We start from the raw sequence: 15,064 nt of genomic DNA, 5'->3' as shown, positions 1-15,064 counted from the left end.
GCTGCACATATGGACTGAGAGAGAAACAGGCCGTCAATGCAGCGTTAGCAAAGCGCAGGCTAACTAAACCCAGAGCCACTGCAGCTTCAGCAGGGAGTTAATGCAGCGTTAGCACAGGCTAACTAAACCCAGACCCACTGCAGCTTCAGCAGGGTGTTAATGTAGCGTTAGCGCAGGCTAACTAAACCCAGAGCCACTGCAGCTTCAGCAGGGCGTTAATGCAGCGTTAGCGCAGGCTAACTAAACCCAGACCCACTGCAGCTTCAGCAGGGCGTTAATGCAGCGTTAGCGCAGGCTAACTAAACCCAGAGCCACTGCAGCTTCAGCAGGGTGTTAATGTAGCGTTAGCGCAGGCTAACTAAACCCAGACCCACTGCAGCTTCAGCAGGGTGTTAATGTAGCGTTAGCGCAGGCTAACTAAACCCAGAGCCACTGCAGCTTCAGCAGGGTGTTAATGTAGCGTTAGCACAGGCTAGCTAAGACCCACTACTACTTTTTTACACAATACATTTACCCGGCTGCAGCACACTGACTCAGAAACAATTACTTTACAAACCCACATACTGTACTCACACACACACACACACACGCTCACTAACGCATGCACACACGCACAAACACACACACACATATGTGCAGATACACATGCACAACTACACAGTGACAATAGAATTATGATTATCACCTTTGCTATTATTAAACTGGGGGTAGTTGGCTGTCAGTGCTGTCTGTCTCTTTGATGTTAGTGTAAATATATATATTTCACTTAAAAATGTGCTTTCTACTCACACATCATTATTAGCTGAAATTGTGTCACCTTTCAAATTCCAACCTATAGCTGCAGGATTGATTTCACTTCGCTGTCAAGAGAGCTCATAGCTGTGTCTCTTTATCCTATAATTCTGCGTAATATTATTATATCTGACTGGTTCCTTCATCCATCTTGGGTATTGTGACAGGAAGTGACAGTAACCTGAAAACAAACATCTCTTTCTCTTCATTGATTTCACACCACTGCCATGACAACCTCAGATCACACATTCTACATATTCATAACTGCCAGAAAACATATGATGGGGGTGTCACTACGTGGTACCCTGGGTATGTGTGTTTGTGTTTGACAGTGAGATTTGGAAACGGTTCTTTTCTTGGCTGGACCTGTGTCTTGCTTGACTTATGTTGTAGCATAGTTTTAATTTAGTCATAATTTATTTGACAACGGAGTCGCAATATACAAAATGTTTTTGAACTGTGACCATTTCCTTAGTAAACCCGGCCCTGAGCATGTTTCAGAGAATAAGCCCAAGGATCAACTTTAAGGACATGGAATACACAGCAACATACAGTATAATAATAATGAGTATAATAAATGACATTCAAAAACATAAATATATTTCACAGCGTGTACTTTTGTAAAAAGTGTGCAAAATAATGTGTATATTTGACGACCATATTGAGTAGTGAGGTGTCTGTCTGACTGTTCCCTGCAGCTGGCTCTGAGCCCACAGGTGAGTGCTGTTACCTGGATGAATTTGAAGATGGTGAAGGCAGGTGCACTTTCCTCTCCGTACACACAGCCCAGGATGCTGTAGAGCTGGGTGTTAAAGCAGCTGTCCCCCAGCCCCAGCAAGAAACTGCACAGCAAGGCAATGGATATGCTGGAGAACAGAAACACACGCACACACATTCACACACACACACACACACCACGCACACACATGTACACATATACACACACACGCACACACACCACGCACACACATGTACACATATACACACACGCACATGCGCACATACGAGCAGACACGCATGCACGCACGCACGCACACACACATACATTCACACACGTGCACACACACGCACACACATGCACGCACACCACGCACACACATGTACACATATACACACACACGCACACACACATGCACGCACACACACGTACACATATACACACACACATGCGCACATACGAGCAGACACACATGCACGCACGCACGCACACACACATACGCATACACACACAAACACACATGCAGGTACACATACACACACACATGCACACAGACACACATTTTTTGTCACCAAACTTTCTTTTGATCTTGTGCTCACTCATCTACCTATGATCATCTTGACAGGAGGGCAAAACAGATGCACTAGAAAGGCTCGAGTTCAAATCTCATTTCAAACGTAGCCTTCTCCTCTGCTCTCTGGTTTTATTAGAACTTTCAGAAAACTACTTGAGGAGACTAAAATAGGTGAAAAAGGTGGAGAACCTGGGCAGCAGGTACGGCTCGTGCTGCGTGACGCTGCTCGTCACTAGAGGGGCGTCATCCGGGATGTTGAGGAAGATGAGGTAGAAGGCGCCGAAGTGCACCACCATACCCAGGAAGACCACGGACGTGCGTCTGAGACGGCTGTTCCTGCACACCAGCCCAAACAGGCCTCCACCTGGGAGGGCGAGAGACCAGCCACCGATGCATCATGGGAGAACAGCAACGTTACCCCTCCGCTTAACCCGAACCCCAACACTCACACCCAAAGTGACCTTAACCCTCACACCTGCTGTCACACACCTGTGTATACAGTATACCACACGTGTATACCACACTTGTGATGAAAACCTCCTGAAACTGTTTCATTGACTAATGACTTTTACTCCTGATCAGGCCTTCATTTTTCAGATCTTATTCATTTGTTCATTCAGTGCATTTTCTCAGACATCACATTGCAGATTCATTCATTCATTAGTAGAAGTAGTAGTAGTAGTAATTTATTTCGGTCCTTATTAACAATTTTACAAAAATAATGCACATAGAAATAAATAAATAACAATAAGGCATTAAATTAAATTAAAAGGAAAAGAAAAAATATTGACCGAAAAGGTGTAGGCTGAAGCTTTAGCTTATTATACCTACCCTTTTTACATAACATATTCTAATAGGCAACCTTTTCACTACTAGGTTTAGGCTATACAAAAACAAAACAGAACAGAAACAAAAACAAAAGTTCCAAACGTTTCATACACAAAAATGATCATAACTCCGTTTTATATTTGTTTATCACATTATTTTTAAACATTTTTTTAAATTTGCAAAGTGAACTACACATTCTTAATTACTTGTCACAACTATTCCACAAACTAACCCCTTTGACAGTTATACATCTCATCTTTATATTTGTCCTTACCCTTGATTTTTTCAACATATCTATTCCCCTAATTTCATACTGGCTCTCTCTAATTTCAAACAACCTCTGAATACAGTTAAGAAGCAAATTATATTGTGCTTTGTACATTCTCTGTGCAGTTTTAAGATCAACTAGATCATAAAATTTTAAAGCATGTAAGTTAAGTTTAATGTACCTTGGTTGGTTCGTAATAATCCTTTCGATTTACAATTCTTATAGCTCTCTTCTGTAGGGTGAAAACTGGATAAGTGCTGGTTTTGTATGTATTTCCCCATACCTCCACACAGTAGGTAATGTATGGAACTATGAGAGAACAATACAGTATATATAGTGATTTCTGATTCAAGATATCTTTAGTTTTATATAATATTGCAATGGTTTAAGACATTTTTGTTTGGCCAACAGAAAATAGAACCAGGTGCAACCTACTGTTTTTCACCCACCACCCTTCAGCATGGCACAGTGCTATCTGTACTGCTATGATCTGTATTAAGAAAGGAGGCATCAGTAAAGGAAGACAGCTGACTCTGGAAGGAGAAGATGACTTCAAGATGACTGTCAACATCTACCACAATGGAACAGTCACGGTACAAGGGCCAGAGTCCAGCCTCAGCGACTTCCAAACCAAATTCCTCCCTTTAAAAGCAGAGGCCCAGAAGCTCAAACAAGAGTCAGAGGTGAGGCCTAACAGTGAAGATGTGCCCCCAGGGTCCTGCTCTGAACTGGAGAGAGACTACGTACTCTTCAAAGAGGACACCACCTGCAGCCTCAACCTGATCCACAGCCAGCCTACAAACCCCACTATGGACCAACTCCAACAGCTCTTCTCTACAGTCAGACAGCTGGAAGAGTCCAACCAGGAGATCTGTAGAGAGCTGAAGAGAGTGAAGGAGGAACTGTTCAGGAGGGAGCAGCACAGCCAGGCTCTGGAGTACCAGCTAGAGGAGCTGAAGAGGAATCTACCTCCTCACACTCCCATACACACTACCACTAGCACTACCACTACCAACCACACAGAAACAACACCCTCACAGATCAACCATGACACCAACTCACACAACAACCACAACACCAGCACACAAACACACATCACCAAACCCTCTCCCCCAGCCCCCCAGCCTCCCCAGTCTCTCATAATACTTCTAAAAAAAGAGGCTCCACCACCACAAAGAACAGACCACCACCCAGCACTGCTCTCACCAACAGCCCACAGAGAGGACAGCGGAGAAAGGACCGTGTTGTCATCCTGTGTGACTCTAACGGGAAACATCTAGACGAGAGACGGCTGTTCCTTGGGAGAAGAGTGAGGAAGCTCTGGTGTCCCACCACTCAGTCTGCCCTGCGCCTGCTAACAGAGACATCGCTGGGAGAGCCCTCCCACATCATCTTACCCACAGGGACCAATGACCTCAGCACAAGTAAAGTTAATGTGGCCAAGGCCCTGACCACTGTGGTGAAGACAGCTACACAGACCTATCCTACAGCTAAAGTCATCGCATCTACCCTCCTGCCTCAAACAGACGTACCTCAGAGGATTATCAATGAGATAAACATGGAAGTCACAAGGAACTGTGCTCAGATCCCTTATGTGCGTGTAGCACACCACCGGAGCATCCGACATGAGCATCTCTATGACCATGTCCACATACACAGAGAGAGAAATGTTTCAGAGTAAAAAGGTATGGGTATTTTGCGTGTGTATGCGCGTTTTTGATTGGGTCGTGTAGGTGAAGATTTGGCTGGTGTCAGTGAAATGTCCAATGGGGAGACATGTTGCTAGTGGGATAGGCGGCAGGAAAAATAAGAATGAGAAGAAGAAGAAAGAGAAGAAGTAGAAGAAGAAAGAGATGAAGAAGAAGAAGGAGAAAACGCAAAATCCCCTTAGTTTTGGGCTTTATTGTGTGGACATGTGAAGTTGTTTATGAATTCTGTCTGTTGAAATGGGGTCAGAATGTACAGAATTTAATGTTTTTAAGGGCTGAGTGCCTGTGGCCAAACTCTCGGTGCTGTATAGGTATGGGGCCTGCCCCTGCCAAGGCGTAACTTGGCGGGATGGCATACCTGCCATCCCAATATGTTCAAGGTATTGACTTTTGCTCTTTGTTCCATCTTTTCAATAAAAAAAATACGACTAAATATACAGCTCCCTCTGTGCTCTCAGCATTTGCAATATGAAGTAATTAAAGTCCTGAAGGATTATATAATTTCACAATCAGTCCCAATACTGTAGTCTCAGTGATATCAGAGCTTAATGCTGTAGTCTCAGTGGGATCAGAGCTTAATGCTGTAGTCTCAGTGAGATCAGAGCTTAATGCGGTAGTCTCAGTGAGATCAGAGCTTAATGCTATAGTCTCAGTGCGATCAGAGCTTAACGCTGTAGTCTCAGTGGGATCAGAGCTTAATGCTGTAGTCTTAGTGGGATCAGAGCTCTGTGAGTGAGTGTGCTGCAGGTGACTTGGAGAGAGAGAATGGGTGTGTGTGTGTGTGTGTGGGTGGGATGTGTGCAGTGACAGTGTGTGTGTGTGTGTGTGGGATGTGTGCAGTGACAGTGTGTGTGTGTGGGATGTGTGCAGTGACCGTGTGTTTTCTCTCCTCAGTTGTGCACACTTTCCAGTATGGCTGTCAGCGGGATGATGACACCAGAGATCCAGGACAGATTGAACATTATGAATACCATGAGACAGACGTTCTTACTGAAGACATGAAAAGCTGGCCTTTCATTACACCTGCACAGCAGATGTTTATCAGTGCAGTGAAGTGGAATTTAGCTAAGTGTAAGAATGACACGCAGTACTTGACCCAGATCTGCGTTGAGGCACTGAAGAAGTACGTGAGCTACAGGATGATCGCCCTGGGGAAGACAGGTACAGCATCACTGAGAGCAGATTTCTACTGCAGTACTCTCTCTCTCTCTCCCCCCTTCTCTCTCTCTCAATTTCAGTTCAATTAAATATGCTTCATTGGCAAGAAATGTGTACAGGAAATATTTTCAAGGCATTATATATATATGACAAAAAATATTCAAAAGGCGGGGGCTGGGGGGCGTCGAGGGGCTGGTTGGTTAAGGATCGCCGCATAGTTGAGCTGCTGCTCCTGGTGGGCTCTGGGCCTGTGGATGGGTAGCCTGGGGGGGTTGGGTTGATAATCTGTCTCCCATGAGATAACTATTCCAAATGCATTGACTAGGCGCACTGATCCCTGATTGGTTAAGAACAAAACTGATGAGATTTGTAACCATAGAGACAACCATAGCAGCTTCATCATGTGACGGGGCCTATATGCACAGTGGCTTCATTTTCTTCTCAGACTGCATTTGCGTAACTGGGTACAACTAAATAACTCGCTATCAACTAACAGTTATGAATTAGCAACTGCTAACTTCGTGTTTTTCCTTGTGGTTAATAATAAAAGTTCAAATGCTTTGAAGTGAGTTATATTTCCAAAGACAGAACATCTAAAGTTACGTGTTATCAGACTATTTACTGTAGGCCAAGGGAGAACAGCATCTATATAACCTGTTGGCTACATGGTAGTTTGCAAATTTCCTAGTCTAACTAGCTCTATAGCTAGATAATGATAGCTAACGATTATAAAGGCAATTTCAATTATGTCTTGTACATAATAATATTATTGGTTCATATCTCAGCTTAAGTGTTGTTACACTAAAGCATATGAAGATGAAATGTATTGTATTGATATAGCTAGGCAATTTAGTTGTGGGAGTAGCCTAGACTATAACCTACAGCAGGTTTGTTTGTTAGACTAAATCAGTTACACCATTGTTCACACAGCACTTCTGCCAACTAAACATTTAACAAGCTAAATACAGTTGAGGCCAAAAGTTTACATACACCTAGGCTAAAGACATTCAAGTGTCACACAGAAAGGCCCAGGCTGAATTCAAACCCAGGACCTTCTTGCTGTGAGGCGACAGTGCTACCCACTGCACCACTGTGAATCAGAAAACAAGCAAAAAAGTATTTGTAGAACAAACAGAACCATGTTACACTCATTTAACTATGGCAAATATCGTCACGTCAAATCCTGGTATTGTTCATTATACTAGGGCATAAGCTTGTCAATGCATTGAGGGAAACGCACTAGTACCATTGACCTGGAGAGCCGTGTGAGGACTTTACGCTTGCAGGCCGCACAGAGGCTTCTCTATCATGCCGATGTGAGCTGGAGGGAGACCGCCTGTGCTCTGCTGAGGAAGGCAAGGGGCTGGGGGCTGGACCGGCACCTTTTTTTAATGAACTTACGGGGGGCAAGAGCTGGAGGCCTTCCAGACTTCTGTTACTCTATGCTGAGGGCATGGTCGGACATTTTTATTATGCAACGGGGGGACCTTTGGGGGTGTCACCGCAAGTCTTGGCTGGCCTCAAAGGAAACTATGTAAGGGCTTATATGACGAAGCTGGCGCACTTGTGGAGCTTGGAGGACAATGGCTGGACAGACACGGCTGCCATTGCTGCACCGGTGGGGACACGCTCAGTGCGGCTGCTGGAGAGGATCCTAGTGGGAATAAGGGCAGCTTTACCCACGTCATCTGAAAAAGACGGTGCTGTGCTTGTGTTTCAGTGTATAAAGACCCCTGCTTTCCCGCAGCGGTGGGGGACTGGCAGGAGGAACAGGGGAAGCTTTTAACCTTCAGGATGCCCTTGCTGGGGGTTTTTAAGGCTGTGAGCAAGAGGGCATTGTACACTGTCTGTGTGAAGGTTCGGCACCTTCTTTCCTTGGGGGAGGTGAGGGCAGGTGTTTGGCAGGGTTTGGGACCAATTTTTATACCGGCTTTAAGGAATTGGACATTGCTGTATAAGACACCAGTACCAAAGTGGTCAGGAGACCTCCAGTGGAGGCTTATCCTTGGAGCCATAGCCACTAGTAGACACCTGGCACATGTAGACCATCCCCTAGGGGAGGGCTGCCCTTTCTGTGGGGAGGGGGAAATCTGTGCACCACCTGTTTGTGCAATGTAATCGTCTGTCATCATTGTTTGGTTTGTTGAGTGATCGTGTGGGAGGCTTGGGGTGATTTTTGACATGAGAGTCTTCATTCTGGGTCCGGGGTACAGTGCAAAACACAAGTTTCATTGTTTAATTTCCTATTTGGGCAAGCAAAGCTTGAAATTTGGATCACAAGGAGGAACAGGATAAAACAGTAACAGATCTATTGCAGGTATTTAGGGGGATGGTTTTACAACGTCTTCATATACAGCACACATATTTTAGCTTGCATAGCAATGTAAGTAGTTTCCAGAAAATTTGGTGCGTAAATGAAGCTATTTGTGTGGTGGATGATAAAGGGGGCCACAATGTATGCTTCTAAGCAACAGTATGTAGGACTAGGTTCAAACTGGAATGGTTTTGTTTTTTACTCTGATTTTATTGTGTTTTTACTTATTTAATTTATTGATTTTACCTCTGTCTTACTGGTTGTCTGTTTTCTGAGGGTTTTATTGTATTGTTTTGTTTTTATTGTGACTGCATTTGTTGATTTAAAAATCTTTTTTGGCTTTTTTGTCCATTTTACAAACATTGCCATGGAATGAAGGTTACTGCTTATGTATTTGTTTCTGAAATTATATTTTGTGTGATGTTCAAATAAATCTCCCTCTATTCCCCCCCCCTCTCTCTCTCTCCCTCTCCCTTTCTCTCTTTCTCTCTCTCTCTCTCAGTTGCTCCTGAGGTCTCTCTGCTGCAGAAGGACCCCTCCTCTCCTGGTGTTACCTGTCATGTGACCGGATTCTACCCCCGTGACATCACGATAACCTGGCAGAGAAACGGAGAGGACCTGGATGTGGGCGTAGAGCTGGAGGAGACGGTGTCCAATGAGAACAGAACTTTCCAGACCACATCTAACCTGACTGTGAAGCCTGAGGACTGGAAGAGCCAGAATTACACCTGTACTGTACAGCACAAGAGCCTGAAACAGGACATCGTTTTGCCTGTCAAAGAGGAGAACATCAAGAGTGAGTGAGAGAGAGCGAGGGTAGGGAGAGAGAGAGAGAGAGTGAGAGAGAGAGGTTGGGGAGACAGAGGGAGGGAGAGAGAGACTTTGACTTTTAAGTTCTCTTTATTAATAATAAAAAACAGAAAAGATACCCCCAAATCCCCACTATTTACAAAAACAGAAAGGAAAAGGTAAAAATAAAAAAGACAAAACAGAAAACAAAAATAAAAAACAATTATCAGTAAAACATTACAAATCCTGTGTTCCATTCCACCTCAACACATTAAATCAAAACTTTCACCTTTGTCAAGTTTACAAACGCATGCTCTGACAAAAATCATCCACTGCCTGTGTAAATTAGATTGAACAATAGAATTTGTTCCCCTCTCTCTCTCTCTCTCTCTCTCTCTCAGTTGCTCCTGAGGTCTCTCTGCTGCAGAAGGACTCCTCCTCTCCTGGTGTTACCTGTCATGTGACCGGATTTTACCCCCGTGACATCATGGTAACCTGGCAGAGAAACGGAGAGGACCTGGATGTAGAGCCAGGGGAGATGGTGCGCAATGGGGATGGAACTTTCCAGACCACATCTAGTCTGACAGTGAAGCCTGAGGACTGGAAGAGCCAGAATTACACCTGTACTGTACAACACAAGAGCCTGAAACAGGACATCGTTCTGCCTGTCAAAGAGGAGAACATCAAGAGGAACACAGATATCAAGAGTGAGTGAGCGAGTGTCCATCCCACGATTCAGGAATAGATGTAGAAATAATTTGTGCAGAAAATGTTTTGAGAAAGAGCCCCCCCCCCCCCCCCCCCACACACACCCCACCTCTAGGGGCCCCTGGACCTGCTATATACATCCTTACCCCCACCCCTGCTGACGCCACAAACAGGACGAACACACAGAGAGGTTTAGCCGGAACACACTGCGCTTCTGTCTTTAGGACCTCTGACTCTCACTACACTATATACTGTGAGCTGTATAATCACTGTATAATCACTACACTGATAGGAAGAGGGAGAGCGGGATAGAGAGAGAGAGAGAGAGAGAGAAGTAGGGAGTTAGAGGGAGAGAGGGAAGGAAATAGAGAGAGGACAGTGAGAGAGAGAGAGATGTGAGATCATGGTACTGATACCCAGGATTCAGGAATAGATCTGTAAATAATTTGTGCAGAAAAACATTTGGGCTTCACTCTGTAGGACCTCTGACTCTTACTACACTATGTACTGTGAGCTGTATAATCACTACACTCACCGCTGATTAACACAAATAGTCAGGGATGGTTTAGACACAAGTTCATTATAGAAGATGTGAAATATGTAATGTATTAATCAAGAATTGCGTGATTGTTGTATGTGTTTATGTGTGTGTGCATGTGTGTGTATGTGTGTATGTGTGTACATGCATGTGTGTGTGTGTGTGTGTGTGTGTGTGTGTGTGTTTATGTGTGTGCATGTGTGTGTATGTGTGTATACGTGTACATGCATGTGTGTGTGTGTGTGTGTGTATGCGTGTACATGCGTGTGTGTGTGTGTGTGTGTGTGTGTGTGTTTTATGTTATTCCCCCTGACTGCAGTGCACTTTCCTGAAGGCAGCAGCCCCCCCATGGGCGTCATCATCGGCTGTGTGGTGGGCGCTCTCATCCTCGCCGTCATCGGTGCCGTCGGTGTCGTCAAGTGGAAGAAGAGAAGCTCAGGTGAGAGTCACTGCCACACAGAGATATTGACACAGTGAGACTGAGTAACAGACACAAACCCACTGACACACCTTTACTCTGAGAGACACCAGCACAGTCACATAATAAAGCTGGCACACTAATACATTTCAGAGTTTAATAGTTTCACAGTTACAGTCAGACATGCTGTGTGTATGATTCTAACTCTGTGTGTCTCTGTTCCAGGCTACGGGAAGACCAGCAGTGAGTATATTTACTCCTATTCTTTACTCAGTGCTTATGAATGTCATTATAATCAAGTGTAAATGCTCAAGGTTCAGACTAATTACTCCTGATTACATGTCTTGATGTGTGTTGCAGTGTTGTCCCTTGTGTGTGTGTGTGTGTAACGTGCGTGTGTGTGTGTGTGTGTGTGTATGTGTGTGTGTTTTGGTTGAATGTTTGTATCTTAATCAGGTCTGGAATTCTGGGATAGTTTTTAATTGGCTGAAATGAATGTTACTGAGGTAACTTGTACCTTAATTAAACTCTGGACTCATAGTGAGTTGGTTGGTTGTAGAATGAGATTAAACATGTAAAATGTGCGAGTGTGTGATATGAGCCAGAGTGTGTGATATGAGTCTGAGTGTGTGATATGAGCCTGAGTGTGTGATACGAGTCTGAGTGTGTGATATGAGCTGAGTGTATGATATGAGCCTGAGTGTGTGATATGTGCTGAGTATGTGCTATGAGCCTGAGTGTGTGATATGAGTCTGAGTGTGTGATATGAGCCGAGTGTGTGATATGAGACTGAGTGTGTGATATGAGCTGAGTGTGTGATATGAGCCTGAGTGTGTGATATGAGTCTGAGTGTGTGATATGAGCCGAGTGTGTGATATGAGACTGAGTGTGTGATATGAGCTGCGTGTGTGATATGAGCTGAGTGTGTGATATGAGCCACACTGTGCTCTGCTGAACTGGGGTTCTGACTGAGCTTCTCATTGCAGGCTCTGACCCAGAATCCCTGAACTCAAACAACATGCAGCTGCAGCGACTGATTCAGCAAACTCCTGACCAACGTGCAGCCACTGACACTGGTTCAGTGAACTCCAACCGACCTGCAGCCACTGACACTGATTCAGGGAACTCCACCCAACCTGCAGCCACTGATACTGATTCAGTGAACTCCAACCGACCTGCAGCCACTGACACTGATTCAGGGAACTCCACCCAACCTGCAGCCACTGACACTGATTCAGTGAACTCCACCCAACCTGCAGCCACTGACACTGATTCAGGGAACTCCACCCAACCTGCAGCCACTGACACTGATTCAGTGAACTCCAACCGACCTGCAGCCACTGACACTGGTCCTGTGAACTCCACCCAACCTGCAGCCACTGACACTGATTCAGGGAACTCCACCCAACCTGCAGCCACTGACACTGATTCAGTGAACTCCAACCGACCTGCAGCCACTGACACTGGTCCTGTGAACTCCACCCAACCTGCAGCCACTGACACTGATTCAGTGAACTCCAACCGACCTGCAGCCACTGACACTAATTCAGGGAACTCCACCCAACCTGTAGCCACTGATACTGATTCAGTGAACTCCAACCGACCTGCAGCCACTGACACTGGTTCAGGGAACTCCACCCAACCTGCAGCCACTGATACTGATTCAGTGAACTCCAACCGACCTGCAGCCACTGACACTGATTCAGGGAACTCCACCCAACCTGCAGCCACTGACACTGATTCAGTGAACTCCACCCAACCTGCAGCCACTGACACTGATTCAGGGAACTCCACCCAACCTGCAGCCACTGACACTGATTCAGTGAACTCCAACCGACCTGCAGCCACTGACACTAATTCAGGGAACTCCACCCAACCTGCAGCCACTGACACTGATTCAGTGAACTCCAACCGACCTGCAGCCACTGACACTGGTTCAGGGAACTCCACCCAACCTGCAGCCACTGATACTGATTCAGTGAACTCCAACCGACCTGCAGCCACTGACACTGGTTCAGGGAACTCCACCCAACCTGCAGCCACTGATACTGATTCAGTGAACTCCAACCGACCTGCAGCCACTGACACTGATTCAGGGAACTCCACCCAACCTGCAGCCACTGACACTGATTCAGTGAACTCCACCCAACCTGCAGCCACTGACACTGATTCAGGGAACTCCACCCAACCTGCAGCCACTGACACTGATTCAGTGAACTCCAACCGACCTGCAGCCACTGACACTGGTCCTGTGAACTCCACCCAACCTGCAGCCACTGACACTGATTCAGTGAACTCCACCCAACCTGCAGCCACTGACACTGGTCGTGTGAACTCCAACCGACCTGCAGCCACTGACACTAATTCAGGGAACTCCACCCAACCTGCAACCACTGACACTGGTTCAGTGAACTCCAACAAACCTGCAGCCACTGACACTAACCAACCTGCAGCCACTGCCACTAGTTCAGTGAACTCCAACCGACCTGCAGCCACTGACACTGATTCAGGGAACTCCACCCAACCTGCAGCCACTGACACTGATTCAGTGAACTCCAACCGACCTGCAGCCACTGACACTGGTTCAGTGAACTCCAACAAACCTGCAGCCACTGACACTAACCAACCTGCAGCCACTGCCACTAGTTCAGTGAACTCCAACCGACCTGCAGCCACTGACACTGATTCAGGGAACTCCACCCAACCTGCAGCCACTGACACTGGTTCAGTGAACTCCAACAAACCTGCAGCCACTGACACTAACCAACCTGCAGCCACTGCCACTAGTTCAGTGAACTCCAACCGACCTGCAGCCACTGACACTAACCAACCTGCAGCCACTGACACTGGTTCTGTGAACTCCAACCAACCTGCAGCCACTGACACTGATTCAGTGAACTCCAACCAACCTGCAGTCTCTACCTCACAGGCCTTTCCTGCAGCTATTGGAGTTCTGGCTCCACAAGGAGTCCTAGCTACAAAGAAGCAAATCAATGTCAATCAAAACTGGATCTTAGAAAAGAAAAACTTGATAGCTTTAAAAAAAAAGGCAGTCATGACTCAACCATGGCAAAATGTCTGGCCACGGCTGGTCTTCATTAGGAATTGCATTCGTGTCCCTAAGCGATTAGCGGTGGTCGAAGAACTCGGGAAGCCACGCATGACGGACATATCCTGCAGAGCAAGTCACACGAGGCAAGCGGCCTGTGACCAGGATCAAGCTGCGTGTCTTAGAACTGAAGAAAAGGGTGAACGGCTTCCCCCTTTCCACAACAACTCCTAAATATTTCACACTGGAAACCAGGAAGCATTCCAACAATGGAACAAATATCAAGGACTCAAGTAAGGCTATAACTTTGGGCATATAGCATGATTATCGACGGACTCGATGTAACAACATTTATGATTGGATGTACATGATGGTGCTAACAGTTGTTGTTTTAATGATTAACATAAACGTTTCATGTGGTACCATTTTCATGTGGTTGGCTCTTAAGCGTTAGTTTTAATATATATCACACACAGAACAGATCTTGCATGTGATCTATTTTAATTACTAACTGGTCATAACATGGCTTGTTGATCTCGGGAAACACACACCAATAGTCATATGGTTATCCTTAATCCGTTTGGTATACAATGTGCCATTGTTTAGCCACTATTTTTATCTAGTTTCAAAAACCCCTCAAAAACATGTGTCTGTGGTACGCAACCCCACACACAGGAGAACATACACACGCATGCACACACAAGCACCCACACACACACGTGCACTCACATAGTTTGTTGTACCCTGTAGTAGTGAATTGTGCTTTGTGCCTTTTGGTACTTTGTGTTCACTCTACTACATTTACAAGGTTGGTATTGATATTACTCTTGTGTTGAATTGAGTCAGCCACTTGTAGTCAAAAGAACTTTGTAGATGAATATCTTCACCGCTTAGCTGAATCATTTATACTAATTTGGTATTATCTGAATGTATTATATCATGATTTGGTTAAGATGAATTATTAATGTGCAATTTTCATAATAATAATTCATTGTGTATATTTAATTTATGAGCCTGATTATTACAGGCTGGCGGCACCTGTGAGGATATAGATGTTTATCTTCTACATTATGGTGCCCCACTAAGAGAAGAGTATTTTAACTTTTATTTTGAGCTTGTGTGAGCCGGTTAGTACTGGGACGTTGTCCCTGGTATTGTATTTTTGTTTGTTCTTTCTGAGCTATGTCTCAGGATTTTCTTT

General features: G+C 45.3%; 1 protein-coding gene and 1 long non-coding RNA gene across 2 annotated transcripts in view; one reads left to right on the top strand and one right to left on the bottom strand.

Moving 5' to 3' along the window:
* Positions 1-10,801, top strand: part of LOC118217078 (H-2 class I histocompatibility antigen, Q8 alpha chain-like) — a gene marked incomplete at its 3' end in the record, with an annotated part of 54,070 nt that extends 43,269 nt beyond the window's left edge. Inside the window, exons 5-7 of the mRNA XM_035398875.1 lie at positions 8,864-9,157; positions 9,552-9,857; positions 10,716-10,801. Of these exons, the coding sequence (XP_035254766.1) occupies positions 8,864-9,157; positions 9,552-9,857; positions 10,716-10,801 (686 nt within the window). The remainder of the gene's footprint in view (positions 1-8,863; positions 9,158-9,551; positions 9,858-10,715) is intronic.
* A 2,216-nt stretch (positions 10,802-13,017) lies between these two features.
* On the bottom strand, positions 13,018-13,411 carry LOC118216224. Its single transcript, XR_004762986.1, has 3 exons — positions 13,340-13,411; positions 13,160-13,198; positions 13,018-13,042 (listed from the first exon to the last, which is right to left on the bottom strand). It is a non-coding gene; the product is annotated as an uncharacterized LOC118216224 (long non-coding RNA).
* Positions 13,412-15,064: the final 1,653 nt, after the last annotated feature.

Source organism: Anguilla anguilla, chromosome 17, assembly GCF_013347855.1.
Source record: "Anguilla anguilla isolate fAngAng1 chromosome 17, fAngAng1.pri, whole genome shotgun sequence".
Taxonomy (NCBI): Eukaryota; Metazoa; Chordata; class Actinopteri; order Anguilliformes; family Anguillidae; genus Anguilla; species Anguilla anguilla.
The sequence above is the reverse complement of the archived record's forward strand: the minus strand, read 5'-3'. Positions and strand labels throughout refer to the sequence as shown.